Consider the following 22474-nt stretch of genomic DNA (forward strand, 5'->3'; position numbering starts at 1 on the left):
AGAAAACGTTTTTGAATAAAGGAATAGTGTCCCCATTGAATGCAGAATCGCCCCATCATTCGATTGGAATGAAAAAAAAAACAAATGGTCCCCTCCAGTGGCTCTTACCACTGAGGAGGAGGAGCGCTGCAGCTGGTCGCGATGCCAGGCCTGCTGGTCCCGGCCTTGGGACAAGCGCATGCACAGTAGCTTCTTCGGTACTGTGCATGTGCTGGCCCCCAGGCTCTATAAGCTGCTTCAGCAGCAGTCCATAGAAGCATATTCACAGTCCCAGATCTGGCGCATGCGTGGTATTGTCCTGGGTACTGCGCATGCGCAGAACCCATTTGTATGGGCTGCTGGTGCAGCAGCCTGTAGAGGCAACCCGGAGGGAGGGAACAATGGGACTGCCTTGGGTGACTGGCAAGTCGGAGTTCCAATAGGAAGTGACTTCAAGTCCACAGTGAAGCCAGTGCAGTCTCACAGACTGCATCTGGCTTCACACAGTGGCAGATTTTACCGGGGGGGAGGGGGGCTAAAAACTGCCACTGGTCCTGTCCCTTCCTCCCAATTGAATGGAAAAAATAAATTCTAGTGCCCCCCCTCCCCCCCCATTGAATGTAGAAATAAACCTAATCCTATTTATTTTGTTTCTCTTGTAGAATTAAAAAAAGCTCACGAAGCCAAACTGAGAGCCGCCCGTAACAGGTAATAGTAAATACAGTAGAAGTCTGATTACCCGATCGCCAATTATACAAACACTATTTAACAAAAAATATTTTCCTACAGCCATAGGGGACACTGGAGAAACCATGGGTATAGCAGGGGTGAAGTGGCTAGGCTCTCAAAATATAAACTTTTATATTTAAGTCAAGGCTCCTCCTCTATACCCCCACCCACTGCACAAGCCACGCAGGTAATTTTTCTTTGAGCATATTTTCTATTTTTCACTTTTTTTTTTTTTTTTTTTTTTTTTATCCTTTTTACACTGAGAGCTGCCGCATGCTCCTGCTGCCTGCCCGTTCTACATGCCCAGCGCCAGTGGCTGAGCATTGTAACTACCCATTGTTGTCTTCTTCTTGGAGTTTTCCAGCATGGGAGGAGAAGGCGTGATCCCAAAAGGAAGGGTGAAACCTTGGATGCCCTTGGGAATTAAAGAACTGGAGGAACTTTTGGATTGACAGTTTTGGACGGCAGGAGTTTGGCCGCTTAAGTCATTAACTTATCTAGTTCAGGACCAAAAAGGATCTTGCTAATGAAATGGAGGGATTCCAAATGAAGAGCCATGTCCAGACCATCTTTCCAAAGCATTGGAAATCCAAGACACCGTCAACACAGGTTTTATGGAGGCTCTAGTCTAGTGGCTAAAATAATAGCTTTAAGAAAAACTTGTAGTTCCATGTTCATAGTATCCTCCAAGGAGGCCACATGAGGTAGAGGAGGAGTGGTGGCTTTATTCAAGTGACCTATGAGAGCATCCACAGTAAGGGGTATTTCATTTGGACCAATCTGACGATAGGTGGAAATAAAGACAAAATAAAAGAAATACATATTCTGAGGAGGCGATTCTTCCAAGTCCTTAATATTTAAAACTAAATCATTTTCTGCTATTAGTTACTTCTTGGAACTAGTATGTTCCTCCTACTGAACAGAGACTTACACTAAATCCTGCTGAAAAGCAAGCTTCATGAATTGTTGGACTCCCACCTGGGAGGCCATGTACAATTCCGAGAGGAACGGTGGAAGACTATGTCCAATTCATGATTTTGGAGCATGGCGAGTCATGGCTATGTTATTTCCTTCAAAAAGCCCTCTCCAGGTCTATCTCTAAATCGGACTACAGCAGGGTCACTGCAGACCAGAAGGAACTGAACACATACGTACAGAGTTATTTCCCATGGCCATACCAGTTTCTGTTCCTCATAGAAAAAACCTTTCTGTTTTGATTCTCCACCTAAAATTCCTGAATGTTTATTCAGAGTTCCCAAATTCAAAATGGAATTGCATCTTTAGATGTAGTGGATGCTTACCTGCATGTTACTGTTTCATTGGAACATTAGTGGCTTCAGTGAATTGCAGTCCTCTTGGACCACTGCCGGTTTTTGACCACTCCTCAAGTTTTCACCAAAGTGATTCCTTTAGGGTCAGCTTCCCTATGACTTGAAGGGATCTGGATTATTCCATACCTTGACAATCTTCTGCTGGCAGCCCAGTCCAAGGACACTCTGCAGAAACATCTCTCTTAATATTCAGTTGCTTCAATCACACAAGCTTGAACCGAACTTAACAGCTGGTGTGTCTGGTAGACCCATTGAACATTCAGCAGTGTTTTTCTTCCCAGGGACAAGATCACATCATCATAGGCGTTCAATCCGTCCCTCCTCCACTAGTAAAGAGTATTGGTGCATCAACGTATGCCCGTCTTAGAAATGGTTGAGTTCGCCCAGTTCCATTCCCAGATCTTCAGGTGGAACCTTCTGGCCAAGAGTAAGAGAGCTTTTGCTCTCAGATCAAGTCTAAGATGATTATGTTGTCCTTGAAAGCTCTTCTATCGCTCCTGGACAAGGATCGGGTCGTCCAATTCTGGTCCTTTAGACCACTTTTTATATCCCAATGAGAAATGGGTGTTGGTGCTCCTTACCACAGATGCCAGCCTCAAGTTTTGATGGACATCCACTCAGGAGGTGACTTGTCAGGGTCACTGGTCAGACAAGGAACCTTTTTCTTCCAATAAACATTTTGGAACTTTGAGTGAGTCTATAGGGCCTTGTGTAAGACACATCCCCTTTCCAGGTCCTTTCAATCAAGATTCCAGGTTGCGTACATACTATAAATCAAGACCCTAAAAGCCACCAGACCACGCCGTAGGTGAGCAGGAAGATGGTTAGAATGGTTTATTCTAACTGTCAATAGACCCTGGGTGTGAACAAATGGGAGTCCGACTATATCGGCTGTCCAGACATTAGTGGACAGTTTTGGGATGCCCTATGCTCTCTCCATTGTCTCCAATGGCTCTCCTGTGTTCCGGTTTGTATTATCCCAGATTCCGCAACCTCTTGTTTGTCTTGTTTCTCTTCCTTTATATTCCTGTGCACTCCTTTGGGCTTTGCTAAACAAAAACTACCTGGCCTGTGCAGGGGGAGGTATATGACCTGTGCAGGGGGGGTAGCATAGGGGCTGCTATATTACGGTCACTCATTATGTTGCAATTGATATTACAAAGAATATATTGGCCATTTTTTTTTATTTTTGGAATTGTTGAATCGTGATTTCTGTTTGTGAAGGAAGCCAGGATAATGTAGTGAGTACAGTATGTTTGTCTTTTATTTTTCATGTGAACAGTCAAAATCCTGCTTGGGATACTAACATGGAGCAGGTGAGTAATGCTATAACCTTCTGTGGTTTAGTCTGTCACCTAGCGTGCTGTTCATAATCTGCTTTTATCTTTTTGTTGGTTGGATCTGCTGGATAAGGTTCATGCAGCAGACGTTATACTGAAAATAACATAACAGCAAATGTAGGAATAGACGATAATGGAGATTGTAAAAGGAGATTGTACAACAAACTGGGGATCTATCAACAGGTCACCTTTCCCAGACCACCTAGCTGGTGCGCAGATGCAGTCATTACTACCTGTCATGTTTCTCAGACCACCTAGCTGGTGCGCAGGTGCAGTCATTACTAACTCATGTTTCTCAGACCACCTAGCTGGTGCACAGGTGTAGTCATTACTAACTCATGTTTCCTAGACCACCTAGCTGGTGCACAGGTGCAGTCATTACTAACTCATGTTTCCCAGACCACCTAGCTGGTGCACAGGTGTAGTCATTACTAACTCATGTTTCCCAGATCACCTAGCTGGTGCACAGGTGCACTTATTACAACCTGTCATGTTTCTTATACCACCTAGCTGGTGCACAGGTGCAGTCATTACTAACTCATGTTTCCCAGACCACCTAGCTGGTGCACAGGTGCAGTCATTACTAACTCATGTTTCCCAGATCACCTAGCTGGTGCACAGGTGTAGTCATTACTAACTCATGTTTCCTCTACCTCCCCATGGCAGCCAACCTCTGGGTTCTCTCCCTATAGGTAGATATCTGGAAAGGAAAATAAAAGACACCTCCCCTATATAAGGACTACCCCTTTCTAGGCTCAGTGTCTTTTTTTTCCTTTCCAGGTAGAAAGTGCTTACCCTGAGGATGGCTGATGCCTTCTCCGCTGCCTAGTGCAGTTGGGGTTTAGGCTATCTTTTGAAAAGAAAGGCATCGCCCGCCACCCAGAGCGGTAGGGCGACTACAAGGATACCTTGCTGCCCGGTGCAGTATAGGGAACTTACCCCGGGTTCCGTGTACTGGAGGCAATGGAGTGGTCGGTACATGCCAGAGCTGGACGGCCGGTAATTCCGGGCGGCGTGGACGCCGCGCACGTCACAGGGGGGGCGCGTCAGGAGGTGTGCCGCTTCCTGGATACGTCGCGCGTCACCCGGGCGCCGTGTAACGGCAGGGGACGCGGCTCTGAGGTCCTGGATAGGCGCGCCACAGGAGCGACGCGGGGCGTCATTTAAACGCGGCTGGGGCGCAAGGAAGGCGCCATTGTGTTGTCTAAACGCCGGCAAAAGGAGTGAGGAGCCCGGGGGCAGAGATTCTGAGCCACTGCTTCTCCAAAAGGCAGCTGCAGGAGGCGGATTTCAGAGGTGAAGGTAAGGCCCTAGGCTCTTTAGCCAGGGCTGTGTGTGTACCTTCAGGCATATTCTTATGGTGTGTATCCTTGTGCAGATTCTATCAACACTTAAATATTATGGAGGAAGAAAGGAAGCAGCCTGCTAAATCAGGGTAAGCAGGAAAGGCAGTTATTTATTTATTTTTTTGTTATTTATTATTTATTTGGCACACTTATATGGATAGTCAGGCACTCATTGGTGTATATGCTCTGGCAGGTCCGAGGCAAGCAAGGAAAAGGCGGAAGGAAAGGCCAAGCATAAAAAGATGCATCTGGCTAAATGCACACTCTGTGACAAGGCGCTCCCTGACAAATGTGCAGGGTCTATTTGCGATAATTGCAAAGGTTCTCAAATACTGGCACCTTCACAAATGACAGAGCTAGTTGCGAAGCTTAGGACAGCATTGGCAGATACCATTGTGACAAAGGAGGACTTAGCAAAGATGTCTGCAAAAAGGCCTAGGGAACTGGACTCTGTTAACTCAGAGGATTCAGAGGAAGGTCCCGCAGTTGTTACAGAGGAGGAAGTTGAAGAAGAAGTTCTGCAGGAGAAAGTAGAACTAGAATTTAACCCAGATTTGCTGGATAATCTGTTTACGCTAGTGAATAAGTCTCTTAATATTGATGTCGCGCAAGAGGAAGGTAAACTACAAGATCTGCTCTTTAGAGACAAAAAGAAAAAGTCTAAAACATTTCCGCTGTCTTTGACACTTAAAGAAGTAGTAGAAGACGAATGGGCGCACCCGGATAAAAAGGTGGCGGTGCACTAAGGGTTAACAAAATGTATCCCTTCGAACCACAGGAGGTAAAGATGTGGGAGGAACCACCGAAAGTAGACGCGGCTATCGCACGCATATCCCGGAAAACGATGCTCCCGTTGGAGGACGCCAATATATTCAAAGACTCCATGGAGCGCAAAATGGAGATGGGGTTGCGTAAAAAACACGTGACATCGGGGGCGGCGATAAAGGCGTCATCAGCAATTGCGATCACCTCAAGAGTGCTCAGGTCGTGGTGTCAGGACCTAGAGTCGGATCTGATGGATGGCATAAAAAGAGCAGATCTTCTGAAGATAGTGCAGAATATGCAGGTGGCGATAGAATTTGTGTGCGATGCGTCACTAGATGCAGTCAGGTTGGCAGCAAGAGTCAACGCAAATGCAGCAGTGGTGAGAAGGGCCTTGTGGCTAAAACCATGGGCAGCCGATGCCCAATCAAAAAATAAACTTGTGTCTCTGCCATTTCAGGGAGAATATCTATTCGGAAAAAAACTCGATGACATCATTACAAAGGTGTCGGGAGGAAAATCTCCTGGTTACCACAGGACAGGGGCGCAAAGAAGCCCTTCAATAGGTCCCAGAGGTTCCAGCAATCGGAATTCAGAGAGGCGAGAACTTACAGGCCAGAAAGGAACTACAGACGGCCTTGGTTTGGGAATCTGAGTTCCTTTCGAGGTCAAAGAAACAAGGAAGGAAGGTTATCGTTCAGGCAGTCATCGCAATGACGCCAGGGACAGGGTCGGGGGCAGGTGGTTAGAGTACAAACAAGCCTGGCTCCGATCCACAGAGGACCGGTGGGTGCAAGAAGTTGTCTCCACCGGCTACAATAGAATTCGTAGTGACACCCGGAAACTGGATGGAAGAGTCCCCTGTGCCAAAGTGCCCGAAAGAAAGGGAGGCGCTAATGAGCAGTTTGCAGACTATGATCTCTCAGGGGGTAGTAATCCTAGTACCCAAGGATCAGGAAGGCCAAGGTTGGCACTCCAGATTTTTCGTAGTAAAAAAATCAACAGGGGGCTTCAGGACCATTCTGGACCTAAGAAGACACAATACATATGTCAAAACCCAGAACTTCAAAATGGAGTCGATAAGGTCCATCCTCCCAGACGTCAAACAAGGGTCTTTTTTGACAACGATAGACTTAAAAAGACGCATACCTGCACATCCCCATATGTCAACAGCACCAAAGGTACCTAAGATTCAAAATCAAAGGGGTTACCTACCAATTTACGGCTCTGCCGTTCGGCCTATCCACATCCCCAAGAACCTTCACAAAGGTTTTGGTTGTGCTCATAGCAAATTTGAGAAAAGAGGGAGTGACAATATGGCCATATTTGGACGACTTGCTGATTATGGCAAAAACAGAAAGAATGGCAAGAGAACATAGAGAAGGTAATGAAGTATCTAAAGCATCATGGGTGGCTCATAAACAGAGAAAAAAGCCACTTGGAACCAACAAAAACCGCAAAGTATCTGGGTGTCATAATAGATACAGAAGCCATGAAGGTCAGATTAACACAAGAAAGGCAGGAGAAATTGAAGTCAGAGGTACTCAAGCTTCTGAGAAAAAGGCTAGTGTGCGCAGGAGACTGCTTAAAAGTTTTAGGCCTCATGTCGGCGGCACTAGACACCATCAAATGGGCCAGATTTCACACGAGATCTACAAACGTGCTTTCTATCCCAGTGGGATGGCGACGGGAAAAATCCCATGCAAAGGATTTCCTTGTCAAAACGAGCAAAAGAAAACCTAAGGTGGTGGATGGACACAGACAGGTTGCAGCAAGGGAGGTCATTTGCAAAAAGGGAGCAGATAATAGTTACCACCGACGCCAGCCAGTCAGGATGGGGAGCTGTGTGTGGCAAAAGAACAGCCCAAGGTCAATGGGGACCAGCTGAGTCGCAGGCAAACTCAAATATAAGAGAGATGAGGGCCGTGATGATGGCATGCCGGGCGTTTCAGGGACGACTGTGGCAGAAGGAAGTAGTAATCCGGTCCGACAACAGAGCAGTAGTGGCGTATGTAAACCGCCAAGGAGGTACGGGAAATGATGAGGGAGACGGCAAATGTGCTTCAGTGGGCGGAGCGACATGTCCAAAGCTTGTCAGCAGTGTTTATCGCAGGGAAAGAGAACCAGCGAGCAGATGTGCTAAGCAGGTGGTCAATAAGACCAGGAGAGTGGGCGTTGTCCCCACAAGTATTCGACATGCTGACAAGTCATTGGGGAGTTCCACAGGTGGACCTGATGGCTACCAGGTACAACGCAAAGGCCAAAAAATTTATATCAAGGCACTGGGAACAAGGGGCATGGCAGGCGGATGCCCTAACCGCCAGTTGGGGGACAGGCCTGGCATATGTGTTTCCACCCTTCCCAGTGATACCGAGGCTGCTGAACAAAATTCAACAGGAACGGGTGACAGTCATAGCGGTCCTGCCCTACTGGCCGAGGCAAGCCTGGTTCGCCAAGGTGATCAGGATGGCGGTGGACGCACCTTGGAAACTACCAGACATGGAGAACCTAATACGGCAAGGTCCTCATGTGCAGAGGCAACCCGACCATTGGAATCTGACGGCGTGGCTGCTGAGACAAGAAACCTGGTAGCAAGAGGGTTTTCCAGTAAGGTCGTGGATAGCCTGCTGAAGGCCAGAAAATATTACACTTCGAGAACATATTACAGGATATGGAAGGCATATACAGAATTCTGTAAAAGGGAAGGTAGGGACCACAAGCTGGTCACTTCAGTACTGGACTTCCTGCAGAGAGGACTAGAGAGGAATCTCTCAGTAAGCTCCTTAAAGGTGCAAGTGGCGGCTTTAGGAGCTATGCTGGACATTAGAATAGCGGAAGACAAGTACGTTCAGAGGTTCCTGCAAGCATCGAAGAGAATAAGGCCAACGTTCCACAGCCCCATGGCACCATGGGATTTTAACATGGTCTTGAACGTTCTGACGGAAGAGCCATTCGAGCCGTTGAAGCAGGTGTCCACCAGGATGCTATCGCTAAAAGTGGCATTTCTAGTAGCAATAACATCTGCAAGGCGAGTGTCAGAATTGCAGGCTCTCTGGGCCGAGGAGCCATTTCTGAACATATTTGACGACAAAGTGGTCTTAAGGACAAATCCTAACTTCTTACCAAAGGTGGTGTTACAATTTCATGTGAATAAAGAGATGGTGCTGCCCACCTTTTGCGCCAAGCCAACGAACGAAAAGGAGGCCAGGCTGCATAATTTAGATGTCAAACGGGCGATATTGATATACCTGAAGAGGGTGGAGCCATGGAGGAAGACTAAGAGACTCTTTGTGATATCAGAAGGAAGAAACAAAGGTACGGGGGCCACCAAAACAACTATAGCCAGGTTGATTAAGTCATGTGTAGCAGAGGCATACAGGATTAAGAAAATAGATCCGCCCGAAGGTATCAAGGCGCACTCAACGAGAGCAGTAGCAGCGTCGTGGGCGGAAAGGGGCGCAGCCTCAATGGAAGAGCTGTGTAAAGCAGCATGTTGGGCCTCAGCCCACACCTTCACCAAACACTACAGAGTGGATGTAGGGTCGTCAAGTGACGTGAAGTTTGGGAGAAGGATTCTTAGCGCGGTGGCGCTATGACAAAAAAAAAGAAAGCAGAAAGTAAATGACAAGGAAGAGGAGGTGAAAAGAACCTTGTATCCTTTTTCTTTTTTGGTGGTCTTATTTGCCTGTTATATATATATCATGATTGTATAAGATAATCCTAAATTAAAGCCCGCCCAGTGAAGTAACTGCTAGGGTATCACCCAGAGGTTGGCTGCCATGGGGAGGTAGAGGAAAGTACGGATTATTACCTGTTAGTACGATTTCCTCTACTCCTCCATGGCAGCATTATTCCCGCCCAAGAGCAACTGAAAAAAAAAATGTTATGTTGAAGCTGTATAATTGAAAGACACTGAGCCTAGAAAGGGGCAGTCCTTATATAGGGGAGGTGTCTTTTCTTTTCCTTTCCAGATATCTACCTATAGGGAGAGAACCCAGAGGTTGGCTGCCATGGAGGAGTAGAGGAAATCGTACGAACAGGTAATAATCCGTACTTTCCTAGACCACCTAGCTGGTGCGCAGGTGCAGTCATTACTAACTCATGTTTCCCAGATCACCTAGCTGGTGCACAGGTGCAGTCATTACTAACTCATGTTTCCTAGATCACCTAGCTGGTGCACTAATTACTACCTGTCATGTTTCTTATACCACCTAGCTGGTGCACAGGTGCAGTCATTACTAACTCATGTTTCCCAGATCACCTAGCTGGTGCACAGGTGCAGTCATTACTAACTCATGTTTCCTAGACCACCTAGCTGGTGCACTAATTACTACCTGTCATGTTTCTTATACCACCTAGCTGGTGCACAGGTGCAGTCATTACTAACTCATGTTTCCTAGACCACCTAGCTGGTGCACTAATTACTACCTGTCATGTTTCTTATACCACCTAGCTGGTGCACAGGTGCAGTCATTACTAACTCATGTTTCCTAGACCACCTAGCTGGTGCACTAATTACTACCTGTCATGTTTCTTATACCACCTAGCTGGTGCACAGGTGCAGTCATTACTAACTCATGTTTCCCAGATCACCTAGCTGGTGCACAGGTGCAGTCACTACTAACTCATGTTTCCCAGACCACCTAGCTGGTGCACAGGTGCAGTCATTACCAACTGAAACCTTTTCAAACATGTGCTGCATTCATTCCTAACTGGCACATTTTACCGATCCACAGGTGGCCTGGAAAACATGAACTGTTGATAGATCTCGAGGACCAGGGTTGACTACCCTTGGTCTACATGGAGGTTACGTTGGTATATTCCTAATGATATCGTGCATGCCAAAATTTAGATTTTTATGCTCTTAGAACACAAACCCGCCGAAGCCTAAAGGTGGCCATACAACTGCAGATTTATCTTCGGATCTGGCTGGTTGGAACAAAAATCTGGTCATCTCTGAATGTTTGTCAGTTTTCCAGCATTTCCAAGCAAATGGTCAACTGTCATTTGCTCTCATCCATAACCATGTTTTTGTTCCAACCAGCCAGATCTGAAGATAAATCTGCAGGTGTATGGCCACCTTAACCCTCCTCGCTCTGTAATGTCGACATTGTGACTGTCAACATTCACAGTGTCGACATAATGACCATGTTGAAATACAGTAGTGATCACAGACCCCTGATCTCCTTTCATTCCTACCTGGATCCATGCTCCAAGCTGCTTCCGACCACCCGTAGTTACATCTTTGGCCATTGAGCGCTGGTAGGAGCCAGTCCTGTGGGGCTCCTGCCAGACACTGCTAGGAGAGGAAGTCAGGCCGGGGATAACACCAGGCCATTGAGCAAAGGACCAGTCTGCTCATAGTGTAGCCTAGGTGGCACTAGATTAAGCCCAACAAAATGTACACTCTACAAATGTGCTCATTCTAGGTCTATGTAGTTGGGAGCTGTAGAGTGTGCAGTGCTTGTGGAGGGCCAGTCATGTATCCAGGGGACTGACTCACCAGGCGGGAGGATAATGAGGCTCAATTGCCAGAAGACCCACCTGGATGCCCTTGGTAGGACTTTGCATGGTTACAGGTAGCGTAGAAACGCGTCAGTCCCAAATATTGCATAATACATTTCCACCTGAAAACCCGCAGGATTGGTTATAAACCTTTCCTTTCTCTAGTGACCCGCTGATACAAAGGGATGGCGCACAATAATGCCCATTCTGAGGCAATAGGGGCGTGTCATTATACTTTAGCATAGGTGTCAACCTAGGCTCTCGGTGAAGGATCGGGCCATGGGCTTGGTATTTCGGAGTTGCCTAGCACAGTCTACGTATACTAGAGATCAGGGGATTTAGGGTAGGGGACTACCCATTACTGCTTTGTACTAGACCAGACACCGCCAATGTCCATTGTGTACTGCAGACACAACGCTGTCTCACTCTGTCTCTGATCATTCATAATACCTAATAACTTAGGGTGATGTCATGTGATTTTATGTATGTTTATCTCCCCCCTAGGAACCTGACTGTGACGTGGACAGTTTCTGTTGCAATGAAGAGCTGTTTGAGTTCTTGGTACGTGACTTCCAGTTCCTCCTCATATTGTTGCTGACCATATTACATGCAGCCCCTAACACATATCACTCATCTCCTGATATACTCTGTGTTGCTGGGGACCTGCTCCTCCCACTGTATAACTCTGTCTGTGGCGTCTTGCTGCCAGGGACGTGCAGGCAGGGGAGGCAGAGCCTCCCCTGTCATAATGATGAAAATAATAAAAAGAAGATATTTATATATCTTCTTTTATTATTTTCATCATTTCTCCCTCTCCGGCTGCCTCCCATCCTCTTACACTGCTGCATGTGAGGGTGGGAGGCAGCGTGAGAGGTGCCTCCCGCTGTTAACATTGAGATTCCGGGCAGCGTGGGGCGGGAAGGGGTGGGCAGGGTGCAGCAATGGGCTGTAAAAGCCCATTGAATATGAATGGGGAAGCGGCATTCATACTGGTGCCGCAATGACAGCGGCACCAGTATAAACGCACGCCCCCAGATTTGATTGGACAGCAGATCCAGCACTGGATCTGCTGGCCCAATCACACATGCAGGACCGTGAGAGGATGCAGCAGCAGCGCGGAGTCCGGCGCCTGCTGGGAGACTGCCGTTGTCACTCACCGGGACCGGCCGCCGTCACCGCCGAGAAGATGACTGACAGGTGAGTCCGCCGGGTGGTGGGAGGGCAGGTGGGGCGCGCATGTACCGGCGGCGGGCGGCCGCTGCAGCAGTGACGTGCGGTGAGGTCAGTGCCTCCCCAGGCAATGACCTCACCGCACGTCACTGCTTGCTGCCTACATTACCCTCCTCACATCACATCATGGCACTGTCCTCACTGACACATCAATGATCTCCTGATATACACTGTGCTGCTGGGAGACCTTGCTCCTCCCTCTATATAACTCTGTCTGTGACCTGCCCTCACTAGCACAATCTTCTTCTACAGTACAAGACTGTGCAAACTTATGCTGGGTATGCCACACAATAACATGTCCCCTGGCATATTGGGCATCAGATTTTTAATCTTGCACATCAACATTCTCTCCTGTAACATGACTTTTCACAGTCCCAGTGTGTCCCCCATGGAGGAAAGAGGGGTCATTTTTTTGTTTTTTTTTGTCATACTTTTTTTCAAATCCTTTTGTCTGAATCCATGAGGGACACTGGGCGCCTGCCCTCAATCCTTTGGCTTGTTGAAGGTTCCTGATTCCATAGCAGTTAGATTTACATGGTTATATCTGTGTGTTTGTGCTGGTCTCCTTCCATTCCTGTTCCTTGGGCTTGTTCAGTGTAACTTGCTTTCCAGCTTCGTGGGGTATGGGGGAGGAGGAGCCTGTGTTGGTACCCAGACTCCTGGATCTCCCACTATACCCACAGACCCAGTGTCCCCCATGGATTCAGAATAAAGAATTTAACAGGTAAGGCAATAATCCCCATTTGTGTAGTCAATCCATGTAGAAGGGTCGCCCTTATGCAAAGCCAGATGCACCGATATATCTGCAGATATATTGGGTATCGATTTTTCAGCAGGGCCAAGGAGGAGAGTAGAAGACTGGCACAAACACACAGACATAACCATATACACCTAACCACTGGCAGAGAGTGGGGAAATTGGTAAGCTGTATGGCTGGTTTAGAAAACAACCTGTATGTGATAGTCTGAGTGATGAACACTGCATTGTTGCTGCATGTCCCATGTGCCTGCATTTCCCCTACACCTGCTCTTCACTGCTAACATCCAGCAACTGTCTCTTGCAGGAAAACTACTCTGTAGAAAACCAGGGAGACCTCACCTTTATCCTGGAAGTCGCACAGAGCCTGACCAATGCGCTGGAACAATACAAGCGTCTGAAAGTATTAAAAATACTCATTTCTGAAAACCGAAGGAAAGTGCAAGAAGGCCAAAAGGTATTGGCTGTCTTGTCTGTCTTCAAATGCACATAGAATACTATGGATGTGGCTGTAGCTATGATCAATTTTATAATGGATGATTTCTTGGGTCTCTACCAATGCCATCAGCTTACTAGTGTTTTCTTATGGGGTGTTGGAGGGGGAGTCAGCAATTACAGGTGCCGTTAATTCTTCTCCTATACCTGGAGCCAGCCACCTGGGATTTCCTGCCTGTCCTCTTGCTGAACAGCCTGGGGCTGCTTTATAGCTAGCTTACCCGGTAATCTCATGTGACCAGAAACCAGTGTGTTACTACCAATCACATGGTGGCTCTACAACATCAGGGTGTCCTGTGCCATCTTAATAGTATTTATGTGTATTGGCGCAGCTCACTGGGCCTGGTTCCAATGAGGAAGGTGGCGCGATCACTGCAGCTCCCTTGGCTAGCGCTGTATGGAAATGCAGCAAGAGGCGTCTGTTACAAGCTGCTGCGTTAGCGATCCAACCTGTATCTTAGAACACCGGATCACTCACCATCGGTCAAGGTGGGGGGGAGGGGATTCAATCCAGTTCGCTATTCCCGCTGGCGGAAATAGCAGCCGTCGCCTATGCAATGCTGCCCTTTCTGATGGCATTGAAGGCAGTTTCCAACAAAACAGATCCGACGAGTCAGATCCGTTTTGTTGAAAATGGCAGCGGATTGTTGAATTCTTGGCCGTTTTTTTGCCAATCCGCGGCCATTTTTTCTAAACCTTGGACTTTTCCGACAGTCGGAACATTGAATACCAACTGTCGAGTTTCTATTGAACGAACACTGCCTGGGATTCTGACTGTTGGGGCGTTCTGACAATCTGAATCCTAGATTGAATACCCACATTACCAGAGGCCGAAATCGCATCAGACTGTCAATAACGGACAGTGTGATGCCGGGCAGCTTGCTGAGTCACCGGGCCAGCTCACACACACACACTACCAGTTCAGCACTACTCAACCGGTTTGCCTTTTCCCGCTATGTAACCGGTTGTGTTTGTCTCCATAGAAACCTGCAGGCGTCGCTACAGGTAACAAGCAACCGGGGAAGAGAAGCCACCCGCAGGAAGCTGCACCTGCACACCAGCAGAACAAGAATGGTAATGCCGTGTACACGCCTGTATGGAAATGATTTCTTATGGTCTTGCCTGTCCTAGCTCAGGACTAAATGCGTATTGTCGCCCATGTGTGGAGCTGTACGCACCTCTGCTAGCGGAGCACCTCTGTGCATACTCTTATTGTAATGGTCCTCATCCATGCACACTTACAGTAGCCCTATCCCTGCTGTAGATGCATCTAGACCAGGCACAAGCTGATGCCGCCAATTCCATCTGTGCTGATCACAAAATCCAACAGGAGGTCTTGTGTCCCCCCAGTGTCGGGGCATGTCCTCGTGTTCTAATATGTTTTCCTCCTGAGCCTTGGTACATGTGACCGTCTCTATCATGTCCGCCCTTTCCTTTCTCTGCTCCAAACTTAACATACTGAGATTTTTTTAGTCTTTCCAGATAAGTTTTGTAATTTTAGCTGCTCTTTGTACCATCTCTAATGTATTGTACCAATGACCTATGCAGAACTGAACACAGTACTGTAGATCATGCCGTACCAATGACCTATACGGCACTGGGCACAGTATTCTACATGAGGCCGCATCAATGACCTATACGGCACTGGGCACAGTATTCTAGATGAGGTCGTACCAGTGACCTATACGGCACTGGGCACAGTATTCTAGATAAGATTGCACCAATGACCTATACGGCACTGGGCACAGTATTCTAGATGAGATTGCACCAATGACCTATACGGCACTGGGCACAGTATTCTAGATGAGGTTGCACCAATGACCTATACGGCACTGGGCACAGTATTCTAGATGAGGCCGCACCAGTGACCTATACAGAACTGGGCACAATATTCTAGATGTGGTCATACAGTGACCTGTAGAGAACTGGGCACAGTATCTACATCAGGCTGTACCAGTGACCTATACAGAACTGGATACAGTATTCTAGATGGGGCCGTACCAGTGACCTATACAGAACTGGACACAGTATTCTAGATGGGGCCGTACCAGTGACCTATACAGAACTGGACACAGTATTCTAGATGGGGCCGTACCAGTTACCTATACAGAACTAGACACCGTATTCTAGATGAGGCTGCACCAGTGACCTATACAGAACTGGGCACAGTATCTAGATGAGGCCGCACCAGGGACCTATACAGTACTGGGAACAGTATCTAGATGAGGCTGCACCAGTGACCTATACAGAACTGGGCACAGTATCTAGATGAGGCCGCACCAGGGACCTATACAGAACTGGACACAGTATCTAGATGAGGCCGCACCAGGGACCTATACAGAACTGGGCACAGTATTCTAGATGGGGCCGTACCAGTTACCTATACAGAACTAGACACCGTATTCTAGATGAGGCTGCACCAGTGACCTATACAGAACTGGGCACAGTATCTAGATGAGGCCGCACCAGGGACCTATACAGAACTGGGCACAGTATTCTAGATGGGGCCGTACCAGTTACCTATACAGAACTAGACACCGTATTCTAGATGAGGCTGCACCAGTGACCTATACAGAACTGGACACCATATCTAGATAAGGCTGCACCAGTGACCTATACAGAACTGGGCACAGTATCTAGATGAGGCCGCACCAGGGACCTATACAGTACTGGGAACAGTATCTAGATGAGGCTGCACCAGTGACCTATACAGAACTGGGCACAGTATCTAGATGAGGCCGCACCAGGGACCTATACAGAACTGGACACAGTATCTAGATGAGGCCGCACCAGGGACCTATACAGAACTGGGCACAGTATCTAGAGGAGGCCGCACCAGTGACCTATACAGAACTGGGCACAGTATTCTGGATGAGGTTGTACTAATGACCTATTCAGCGGCATTATTCTTTCTACTGCTGCTGATTCATCTCTCTATTCAACCAGCCACCTGACTTGCTTTCTTCATTGCTTTGTTGCACTGCTTACCCGCCTGTGTGTCACCTGAAATAGGGACTCCTCTTTCGCTCATTTGCATATAGTGCCCCAGGCATTGTCAGCAGTGGCGACATGTAAAACTACCAATAAACTAAAACTAAACCAAACATTTCTGGATGATGCGGACACATTGTGGTTACTATTTTTACTATAATTGTAGAATTAATATTCCATAACCTAATTTATTTTGAAGGGACAGGACCTCCGGTGTTAAACCAGGTGCAGTCGGCCAGATCCCAGCAGGGTATACAAGGTGCTGCCAAGAAGCCGACAAAGCAGCGTGAATTCAAAACGGACAACCCCGGAGGTATATATCAATGAGGCCTTATTGGAAGCACCCTCACAGTTAGAACCCAGATCGTTACCTAGGACCGCCGCCCTTCCCCTTTAAAGCTTATTCTGCTTACCGGTTCTGGGTGCCCCCTGTGTTGGGTAGTGGGGCTGCTGTTTCTATCCAGAAACTTCTTTGGCTTTGCAAATGGTGGGGTGATATAAAACCCAAAAAAGCTCTTGAATCTGTCCCCTTCAATGGTGAGGTTCTCTTTGGTCCTGAATTACACTAATTCTCCGTCGTAAAACTACTTCTCCTCTAGCATAAGGAGCTAGGTTTCCCATTTATCAATGAGTTTTCGCTATTTAAAACTCCCTGTGCATGGTAAATGGTGCTTCAGCCAAATCTGCTCCTAACTGATATGTATTTGAAACATGACAGTTGGGAGATGATTGGCTGGAGTATCAATTACCATGCACAGGGAGTTTTAAATAGTTAAAGCTCACTGATAAATGTTCACCTTTGTGCCCCCCTGTTACTAAAAGGGGTATCCTATTCCTCACTTTTTGGACATCACCCCTTATTAATATACATTCACTGAAATTGTTACCCCATGGTTTGACTAGGTGTGACTAGAGATAGACATTGGGGCGTCTATGTTTATGGGTATGGGGGTGCGTACGGAGTACACCCTTTCAGGTAAGCAGCAGTGCGATGGCTGTTGCAACGCTAGCATAGCGCTGCACAGTGCCAGATCATTCTGGTACTTGTAGTGCCATGGTAAAAAAATAGACCCCAGCTAACCGCTATCAACAGGAAGTCTAAGTGTAGACAGTCTGTGGGGTGACTAGGGGGAGGCTTGGGGTGTCTGGATTTAGTCAGGTATGGGGATGATAAACGTCATGGATAGGGGGCTGATGGGGGCTAGCAGTGCCAGACAGACTGAGGGGTGATGGGTATGAATGGGGTTTAAGTGCTACCAGATTGGGGAGCAGTAAGATGTCAACCTATGAGACGTCGACTTATTAATGGCTGACCTTGGTAAGTCGCTTATGGATGGATTGACCATCGATAGTGTGAAATCATTGATGGTTTATGGCCGATGTTGAATACTTTTGCCATTGATGGGGGAGAACCAGATAGTTTCCCTCCATCGATGGCACACTTTTTTTAAAGTGCAGAGGCACGGAGCATAGCTCCTCCCGCGTCACTCGCGAAGCCCCCTCCCTGTTTTTTGATTGGCCCACAGGCCTATCAGTCAAACACAATGGATGAGCATCCATAGGTAAAAATATCGATGGTCACCTATTGCATAGTTTACCACTATCGATGGCCAGTTGCACTATGGCAATGATGGCCATACCTAAAATCGTTTTGAACGTGATTCCCTTCTTATATTGTGAGAAAAGCCGAAAAGTACACTCCCACGGCTCACCTGATTGCCGGGTTTTCGGCCAAAAATGCATCTTTAAAAATACATATAGTATAGCGTGATAACATCGGGCCTGAAGGCCGGTTACCGGGTGTGAAAACGGCGATATTATCGCAGCCCCGGAAAACACGATGGAAACGGGCCGAATAGGATACCCCTCTCTAAGTGTAAGGTTACAAGAAGTGACTCTGTGGGGTGGATTCAAATGCTGTATTGCGCACATTGTGATGGGAGATTCCTGCTGTTATCACGCTGTCTTCGCCCATTAAGGTCAGGTTAAAGCTTGCATCGAGGCAAAACCCAAACAATGTAATAAAAGTATAATAAATGTAATTAAACATTTCTGGAAGATGTGGACACATTTCAGATTATTATATTTATCATAAATGTGCGATGGTTGCTCCTTTTGTAATGGACTGTGACCATCTGTGTTACCTTGCAGTACTGCGTATGATAAAGCAGCTGCGGTACGCCACAGCCCAGCTAAATAAAAAAGATGCCGCCGGCAAGCCTAACAACCAGCAAGGTTCCAGAGCACTGAACAGTACAGGTATAGATTCATAATGTCTTCTTCTAAACTTGTTGTTAATAACACTCCACGATGTATGTCTGGTTTACCTGTTGGTCCAGATATCCCTGCCCCTGGTCCTTATGTAAGTAGGGGGAGAGGGTTCTGGTAACTGTTTTAGCCAAGGAGATTACTGCCAGCAATTGTCTGGAATTCTCAGTTTCTTTTAAAGAAGCATTACACCTTCCAGCAGGCATGTGCAAACTGTGGCCCTCCAGCTGTTGCAAAACTACACATCCCAGCATGCCTTGCCATAGTTTTAGCATTCCCTAATAGCAAAACTGTGGCAAGGCATGATGGGACTTGTAGGAGGAAGTTCCTCTTTCAGCATTCAACTCCCCGATGTAGCCAGTGTCCCCCAAGAGGAAGTATATAGAAAATCCCATTTATCCCACATATCTGCCTCTGTAAGGATAATGCTTTTATACTTCCTGCTCAATGGGCATTACCAAAGGCCAGCTCAGAATGGAGGAGATGATTCCTCTAGCACAGTGGTTCTCAAACTCGGTCCTCAGGACCCCGCACAGTTCATGGTTTCCAGGTCACCCGACAGGTGCACTCATTACTGACTGACGCGTTGTAAAAGAGCCACAGGTGGAGCTAATTATTGTACTTGATTCTGTGAGGAGACCTGGAAAAATGCCTTGTGTGGAGTCCAGGAGACCGACTTTGAGAACCCGTGCTCTAGCACAGCACAGATATCTGTCTAATGAAGCCGCCATTTACCATGCAGGTCATAAAACCAGATCCAGAGGAAAATGGCAACGTCCAACCCACCTTCGGGGTCAAAAGAAGAAACCACCGCCTGGGTCAAGAACGGACATATATCCAGGTATCTATAGCATCATCTGATTGTGTCCACACCTGATTGCAGTCCAGTCCGGGAATACTGCTGTCTGAGAGATGTTCCCTGCCACCCCCCTGTTCAGGTTTTTCTGTCCTGCGGGGCTTAGTTAGGAAAACACAAGTGTCCAGCAGGCAGGGAGGCATTAACACTTGGTATACTTCAGAAGTCTTTTTACTAAACCTTGTCGAGAGACAAAGCAGCATCCAGTCAGCTCCTAACTGCCATTTTACAGGTTGTTGTTCCTGTGACCCCATAGACCTTTTATATCTACAGAATCCGGATCTCACTACAGCCAGAGCCAGACGAATCCGGCACCTCCGTTCAGTAGCCATGAGCCAACATTACCTTCTGGACTAGGAGCCGGAAAACGTGAAGGTATTACATCCTATATTACTACATAATTACCTATATTAGCCTATGTTACTACATAATGCTGCATTGTCCTCTGTGCATTGTAGATCACTGCTGTGGGTAAACTCAGGAACCTTTCCCAGCATACATTGCAGGAGCTCTTAGTTCTATCTGTCCTGGGAGATTGCTGTCACTGTTATACCCCTTTTACACCGCCAAAAAATCCAGGTCAGCTGCGGGTCAGACATGGATCATCGGCGGTGTAAATGGGTTATATCCGTGCCCATTTACACGGGTCCTCTACCCAGGTCCTGACCTGGGTAGAACCCGGATAGGACCCATGTAAATGGTCCCGCTGCGGGTCCACAGCGTGCAGTGCTGGGGAAGATGTGCCCAGCTGCTGCGGTAGGAGGGGGGTCCCTGCGGCTGCTGAGGGGAGGGGGGGTACCTGTCCTGTCAGCCTGCGGTCGGAGCTCAGCGGAGGGGATGATGTGCGCCACTGCTGTACCATCCCCCGGCAGCCGGTCCCTGCGGCGAATAGACAGTCAGTGTCGGCGGTCCCTCCAGCGCATAGGAACTAGTACTAGTTCCCATGCGCCAGAGGGACCCCCGCCACTGACTGTACATTCGCCGCAGGAACTTCGCGGCTGCGTGGAGTGGTACAGCAGCGGCGCACATCCTCTCCTCCGCTGAGTGAGCTCCGACCTCAGGCTGATAGGTACCCCCCCTCCCCTCAGCAGCCGCAGGGACCCCCCTCCTCCCAGCACCCGGGGACAGCACTCCCCATCTACCTCCTAAAAAACACTGAACCTGGGTCAGCCCTGCCTTAAATAAATATATATATATATATAATATTTATTATTTAAGGCAGGGCTGACCCAGGTTCAGTGTAAATGGTGCAGACCCAGGTCAAAGTGCTGTGTTAATGGGGTATAAAGCAGGGTCAGACCCTGGATACTCCGGCATTCAAAGACCAGGGTCTGACCAGGGTTTTTGGTGTAAAAGGGGTATTAGAGACCATGTACAAAGCTAATGCTACTGATGTCCAGTATAAGACAAAAATGAATTCCAATGTTAGATCTCATTTGGAAATCGCTGCAACGCAGATCACCGATAACCTTCACTTTCTCAGGCAAATGGTCAGGTTTCTATAGTTATAATTTATTATTACTTTGTCAGAGTGAGGCCGGGGGTCTCAGCACCAGAAAATAATGTAAGTTAATGCTAATGTGCTTACTCTAGTAGACGTGTGGGCCGGAGAGCGCCCTTATTCCAGTAGATGCATGGGATGGAGAGCGTGCGCTTTCTCCTTCGGGAGACATCAGGGGCCACAGCTTTTCAGTGGGGAGTGGGAGAGCTCCAGCACCCTAGAGGTTAACTTAAATGCCTCCCAGGCAGCCAGGCTCCTCCCCTCCTCTACCCCGCCTCCAGGCCAAGGACCTCAGTTTTTTAGGGTGCTGGCAGGAGTAAGATGCACCCACTAGAGGGGCTGCTATATTAGCAGCCATAACTTTATTTTCAATTTTATTTTTTATTACACAGATTTTTCAGTGACAGAGCAGCAGCGCTGAGGGTCTGAGCGGTCCTCTGCGCTGTCGGCTCCATCACCCGGGTCTGGTGCTGCTTCGCCACCCGCGGGTGGGGACCTGCAGCGGCTCCCGAGCACTGGGGAGCAGACAGCCGCCAACGGACGTCGGGGACCTTCACATAAGGAAACGTGCACCCAGCGAGGCATATTGTGGCTGTATAAGTCGGCGGGGGGGACCGCCGGCTGAGCTAATAAGCGGTTGGCCGTCCCGCTGGACCACCAGGGATCCTAGTTTGTGGGCAGCAGTGCCGGTATGCGAGGCCGCCCGGCGCGCGCCGGATCCCCGCCATTTTACCGGCGCTGCAGGTGGACATCTTCCCTGGGGGTCATTTGTAAGCAGGGGGAGGTGGCTCCCCCCACATCAGCTCCTCCCCCGGGGACAGTAGGCAGGGAACTGTGCTTGGCGCACAGAGAGTTCCCGCCACTGACATCCCTTCCTGTCTGCCTGGCTGCACGTGAGGAGGGACACGGAGATGCTCTCAGCCACCCGGGGTTCCACTCTTTCACTGCCAGGAGGCTTGGGCAAGTCCCCCCTGTACCTCTCCTGCGGGACACAGGTCACAGCTTCTTAGTGCTCCAGCCAGCCATCGCTGCTGCTAGAGCCCAGTGCCATTTGCCTTCATTGCATTGTATGCCTTTGTATGCTTGCTGTTTCTGTGTACCTTATTAACCCATTAACTGCTGCAGTGTATTTGGTGTTCTATTGTACTTAGCCCTCCTGTACTTACAGTAATTATGCCCAACAAGGGCAAGTCCAAGAGGGGGGAGGCCCCAGCATTGCGGTCATGCACGGCCTGGACTATGTACAGGATGGCTTATGCGCAAGCTGCTACAATGCGCAGCCGCTGCCCACGCCTGCGGCCTCCTCTCAGGAGCCTGCTTGGGTCTCATCCCTTGTACAGATGATGGCGCAGCTAGTGGATGAAGTCTCAGCTGCGCTGCCCCAG

General features: G+C 48.2%; 1 protein-coding gene across 3 annotated transcripts in view; it reads left to right on the forward strand.

Annotated features, from left to right (window-relative positions):
* The window catches only part of LOC146050076 (uncharacterized), a 54665-nt gene that overhangs the window by 22343 nt on the left and 9848 nt on the right, over window positions 1-22474 (forward strand). For all 3 annotated transcript variants that reach the window (XM_083166889.1, XM_083166888.1, XM_083166887.1), the window contains 9 exons: window positions 642-687; window positions 3322-3355; window positions 11497-11553; window positions 13286-13435; window positions 14457-14547; window positions 16664-16777; window positions 18616-18723; window positions 19475-19573; window positions 19862-19963. In XM_083166889.1, coding sequence (XP_083023015.1) covers window positions 642-687; window positions 3322-3355; window positions 11497-11553; window positions 13286-13435; window positions 14457-14547; window positions 16664-16777; window positions 18616-18723; window positions 19475-19573; window positions 19862-19963 — 801 coding nt within the window. The remainder of the gene's footprint in view (window positions 1-641; window positions 688-3321; window positions 3356-11496; window positions 11554-13285; window positions 13436-14456; window positions 14548-16663; window positions 16778-18615; window positions 18724-19474; window positions 19574-19861; window positions 19964-22474) is intronic.

The sequence above is a fragment of the Crinia signifera genome, chromosome 12, assembly GCF_055691185.1.
Source record: "Crinia signifera chromosome 12, ASM5569118v1, whole genome shotgun sequence".
In the NCBI taxonomy this organism is placed as follows: domain Eukaryota; kingdom Metazoa; phylum Chordata; class Amphibia; order Anura; family Myobatrachidae; genus Crinia; species Crinia signifera.